The sequence below is a fragment of the Mustela erminea genome, chromosome 5 (assembly GCF_009829155.1).
Source record: "Mustela erminea isolate mMusErm1 chromosome 5, mMusErm1.Pri, whole genome shotgun sequence".
Lineage (NCBI taxonomy): Eukaryota > Metazoa > Chordata > Mammalia > Carnivora > Mustelidae > Mustela > Mustela erminea.
Genome location: NC_045618.1, coordinates 52225314 through 52231074, shown reverse-complemented (window position 1 = coordinate 52231074; position 5761 = coordinate 52225314). Strand labels below are relative to the sequence as shown.

At 35.4% G+C, this 5761-nt stretch overlaps 1 protein-coding gene across 1 annotated transcript; it reads left to right on the top strand.

Moving 5' to 3' along the window:
* Positions 1-1876: 1876 nt before the first annotated feature.
* On the top strand, positions 1877-2830 carry LOC116590089 (olfactory receptor 11G2-like). Its single transcript, XM_032341753.1, has one exon. It carries the CDS (start codon positions 1877-1879, stop codon positions 2828-2830), a length of 954 nt encoding a protein of 317 aa, XP_032197644.1.
* The last annotated feature ends 2931 nt before the right edge of the window (positions 2831-5761 follow it).

Sequence of the window (5761 nt, the reverse complement as noted above, 5' to 3'; positions counted from 1 at the left end):
TTTGAAAATATTAATTTTTCTCTTCTTTCCCCATGTCTGGGGAAATACATTTATCTAGCTTCCTATCCCTTTAAAATATAAATATTATTTACAAAAGAGGCCTGGGGATTTTGTGTAAAAATGTGTAACTAATAAATTACTAGAGGTGGATGAATGATGAATTTTGTTGCTTGTTTAACAAAGAAAATGTAACAAATCTCTGATTCCACTGATATCTCTCTCTAATTCATATACTGCTCTCAGTTTTAGTAATTTAATATGCCTTGGTTTATGTGAAATGATTTCCTTTAATGACAAAACCATTCAGCATCTGTGTGCTGTTTCTTGCATTTGTAGGATTTGCTTTGGATTATGACTTAGTACAATTAGTATTCCTGAGAAATACTGTAATAGGAGACACAAACAGGGTGAGTATTGATACTGATTTCATATACCACTGTTAGTGCCCCATTGTCAGTCAAAATATTAATTAAAATGGCTTAGAGTAAGATACCAATGTCAGAACACAGTCCAGAATAAAAAGAACAAAAATAAATGAGTTTTAAAAATTCAATCAAATGCGTTATGAAGTAACCACTAAGACCTATCAGACATATAAGTGAGCATTTTCTTAAAGAAAAAATAATGCAGCAGAATAATTTGTGGGCATCCTATAGATTATTTTAGAAACTTAATACTATCAATTGCTTCTTACATTAATATTATTATTATATTTTCCCTCTTTGCTTCTGTATATTTTTGTCCTCATTATACACATTTGAGTACAATTTAAATGTAGTTAACTTAAAGGCACTCTGTTTTTTCACTTCTAGTGAACGGCCAAGACTCAGTACCTCCATACCTTGCTGTCTCTATTTAATATCACATTTAATTCTTTCTCAGATACTACATAACAACCTCAGCTGGGAAAATCATATAATTATTAAGGATATAAAATCCTAAATAATCTTTTTTTTAAATATATTATCATACAATAACAACAGATCAAGGGAGAATCTTTCTCTTCCAGGACAAGAAAAAAAAAAAAAACTCCTGTATTTGGAGAAATTCCAGTACATGCATTCCACTGCCACCTGATATGATATGATTGCTATGGAAAATAAGTAGACTGAACTGTTAAGTTGCATGCAGACTTGATATAGTCTATGTAGTGCCATGAGCAAATGAGTATACATAAACAGCAGTCCTTCCACCTTAGATGCCAAATGTGATAGCCAAAAGTAGGTTTCTAAGGAAAGAAGACATACAGAAGTTAAGCTGTTATTCAATAACAACAAACTACGGGTAATTTTAGGTGCCAAAATGTAAGGTTCTTCCTCATCTGTGGAGCTAAATCCAATAGGCTGGATGGAGAGGAAAACATTTTTTACATAGCTAACATGTCTGGTCATATAATGGACTATCTAACGAACCAGAGAGCTGTTTCAGTCATCACTTTATAATATCATAAACAAGAACAAAAATAAATAGTCCCTGTGCCCTTTCACTATATCTCAGTGAGACAGAACTTTCTGAAATGTCTTAATATAAATAGTACTTCACTTGATATTCTTATCAATATTACTAATTATGACAAATTAATTTTATATTATACTGCAAAAGGAAATCTCAATTTAGCACTCCTAATATGTAATCCAGGATCCTAACCTAGCTTAATGATTGCTCCATACCATGTTTTTATTTATATTATTATTTACATCTTACCAAAATGAAATCATACTCTTGGGAAACAGGTTATGAGGATCACAGCTTTGTTGCTTTAATAGAAACCTCAGTTTGTTACTTTATCAAAAAAAAGAATTTGGTGTTTTCAAGAAGAACCAGCGTACCTCATTAAGGTGCAATAACCAAGTCATCTCCCATGTCTTCCAGACCAATGAATGTGTCCAGCACAGAAACCACCAACTCCGTCAGCCACTTCATCCTCATGGGCTTTCCTTCAAGCCCAGAAATGCAGCTCCTCTACTTTGCACTCTTCTTAGTAGTCTACATCCTGACTCTGATGGGGAATGCAGCCATTGTCTGTGCTGTGTGGTGGGACCGGCGTCTTCACATCCCCATGTACATCTTCTTGGGGAATTTCTCTCTCCTGGAAATATGTTATGTCACCACGACTGTCCCTAATATGTTGGCCAATTTCCTGTCCACAAGCAAGTCTATCTCCTTTGTGAGCTGTTTCACACAGTTCTACTTCTTCTTCTCATTTGGGTGTGATGAGGGCTTCTTCCTTTGCATCATGGCCTTTGACAGGTACCTTGCCATCTGCCGTCCTCTATATTACCCACGCATCATGACTAAACAGCTGTACACTGGCCTTGTCATCTTTGGATGGTCATGTGGGTTCATTCTCTTCCTAACCCCAGTTGTTCTCATTTCACAGTTGCCTTACTGTGGCCCAAATACCATCAACCATTTTGTGTGTGATCCTGTCCCATTGATGTTGCTGTCCTGTTCTGAAGACACCACCACCCAGTTCATTTACTCTACTTTCAATGCTGTTTTCATGATTGGCACCTTTCTCTTTATTCTTTGCTCCTATGCTCTGGTGATTGTGGCTGTGCTACAAATGCCCTCAGCAGCAAGCAAACATAAGGCTTTCTCTACATGTGCCTCTCATTTGGCAGTTGTCACCCTGTTTTATGGCTCCATCATGGTGATGTATGTTAGTCCTGCATCAGAACACCCAGTGCAAGTGCAGAAAATTATAACCTTATTTTATTCTGTGATAACACCCTTCTGTAATCCTCTAATATATAGCCTCAGGAACAAGGAAATGAAGACTGCCCTAAGTAAAGTCTTTGGGATAGAAATACCTGTCCATAAAATATAAATCAGAAGTCAGAGTGAATCAAGTTCCACCACAACCTATCTTAACAAAATGTAAGCAAGATACTTTTCTAGAGAATTCAATAATTTTGGTTAGAGAACTGTTACAATAAAGCCCACCACCATCTTAAATATCCATCACTATATGATGGGACTAGTTTTATTTAATAAATAAGACTTTCTTAGTCTCTTCAATAGCTGCTTTTGGGAAAGTTGGATAGCCACATGCAGAAGAATGAAACCAGACCACTTTTTTACACCTTACACAAAAATAAACTCAAAATGGAAGAAGGACCTAAATGTGAAACAGGAATCTATTCAAACCCTAGAGAAGAACACACCCAGTAACCTCTTTGACTTTGGTCACAGCAACTTCTTGTTAGACACATCTCCAAAGTCAAGGGAAAGAGAAGCAAAAATGAATTTTTGGGACTTCGTCAGGATAAAACCTTATGTACAGCAAAGGAAATAATCAACAAAACTAAAAGTCAACCTATGGAATGGGAGAAGATATTCACAAATGACATATCAGATAAAGGGCTGGAATCCAAGATCTGTAAAGAACTTCTCAAACTCAACACCCAAAACCAAATAATCCAGCCAAGAAATGGGCAGAAGACATGAACAGACAATTTCTCCAAAGACAACATTCAAATGGCCAACAGACAAATGAAAAAAATAAAATGCTCCACATCACTTGTCATCAGGAAAATCCAACTCAAAAACACAATGAGATACCACCTCACACCAGTCAGAATGGCTAAACTTAACAACTAAGGAAACAACAGATGTTGGTGAGGATGCAGAGAAAGAGGAACCTTACTACACTGCTGTGGGAATGCAAAGTGGTACAGCCTCTCTGGAAAACAGTAGGAGAGTACTCCAAAAAGAGGGCACTTGCGATGAGCACTGAGTGTTGTATGTAAGTAATGTCATTGAATTCTGATTCAGAAACCAATATTGCACATATGTTAACTAACAAAATTTAAATTAAAAGAACAAAAAATAAAAGTAAAAACAGTCTAATTGACACTAGATTTGCAGCAAAGGGAGTTAAATCCTAACTAATGTTTGGCCCTTTATATTTACCATCTATCTTAATCCTATTAGAGATAAACAATAGTCACAAAATTCCTAATTCTTTTTTTTTAATTTTTTATTTCTTTTCAGCTTAACAGTATTCATTGTTTTTGCACCACACCCAGTGCCCCATGCAATCCATGCCCTCTCTAATACCCATCACCTGGTTCCCCCAACCTCCTACCCCCCACCCCTTCAAAACTCTCAGATTGTTTTTCAGAGTCCATAGTCTCTCATGGTTCACCTCCCCTTCCAATTTACCCCAACTCCCTTCTCCTCTCCATCTCCCCTTGTCCTCCATGCTATTTGTTATGCTCCACAAATAAGTGAAACCATATGATAATTGACTCTCTCTGCTTGACTTATTTCACTCAACATAATCTCTTCCAGTCCCGTCCATGTTGATACAAAAGTTGAGTATTCATCCTTTCTGATGGAGGCATAATACTCCATAGTGTATATGGACCACATCTTCCTTATCCATTTGTCTGTTGAAGGGCATCTTGGTTCTTTCCACAGTTTGGCGACCGTGGCCATTGTTGCTATAAACATTGGGGTACAGATGGCCCTTCTTTTCACTACATCTGTATCTTAGGGTAAATTCCCAGTAGTGCAATTGCAGGGTCATAGGGAAGCTCTATTTTTAATTTCTTGAGGAATCTCCACACTGTTCTCCAAAGTGGCTGCACCAACTTGCATTCCCACCAACAATGTAAGAGGGTTCCCTTTTCTCCACATCCTCTCCAACACATGTTGTTTCCTAATTCTTATTTTGAGTTTTCTCTTATCTACTTAACATGCAACTAAGGTTATTTGTTTCATTAAAATCCTTTGAGTAAAATGCATCATTCTTTGGAGTTAGAGTGATAAGATCACCCCTGCAAGGTTGGACTTTCTCATATAGAAATCTTTCCTTTTAGTCAGTACTTACCAGTGAAGGAGAGTTTAAACAGTTAATCCCTAAACAAGCTTATGACCTATATTACGCCCTTCTATATTGCTCCAATTCTGAAATACAAAGTAGATTTATACTTCCTAAGAAATTCAGCTATATAAGAGGAGTTCAGTTTTCTTAAGACAGTTTTGGTTTTTTTTTTTTAACATGAAGTGGTAATTTTTTAAAAATCTTTATTTAAATTCAATCTAGGTAACATATGGTGTATTATTAATTTCAGGGGTAGAATTTAGTGATTCATCAGTTGTATGTAATACTTAGTGCTTGTTACATCCAGTACTCTCCTTAATGCCCGTCACCCAACTACCCTGATCCCTCCCATCTCCCCTCCAGAAACTCTCCATTTGTTTCCTACAGTTAACAGTCTCTATGGTTTAACTTCTTCTCTGCTTTTCTTTTATTTTATTTTCCATCCCCTCCCCTATGTTCTTCTGTTTTATTTCTTAAATTCCACCTGAGTCAAATCATATGACATTTTTCTTTCTCTGACCTATTTCACTTAGCATTATACCTTCTAGCTACATCCATGTCATTACAAATAACAGGATTTCATTCTTTTTAATGGCTGAGTAATACTTCATTATATATATATATATATATATATAATATATAGTATTATATATGTGTGTGTATATATATACACATATATATACATATGTATATATATAACACATCTTTATGTATTCATCTCTGATTGACTGTTTTTAGAACCATACTTTATTTCAGTATTTTTGTTCTGTGATGTATTTAAGTATTATCCAAAAGCATCTAAAAGTCATATCTTCTTAAATGTATAATCTCAATTTTTGATTTGAATATACATTTTATTTAACCATTTGCCATCTATTTTTTCAAGTCTAACTTTCTAAAATGTAGTAAAAGACAAAAGGAAAATAAGAC

Bases quoted from the DNA above. Each gene is read 5' to 3' on its own strand.
- LOC116590089 (XM_032341753.1), top strand. From the start codon at position 1,877: ATGAATGTGTCCAGCACAGAAACCACCAACTCCGTCAGCCACTTCATC.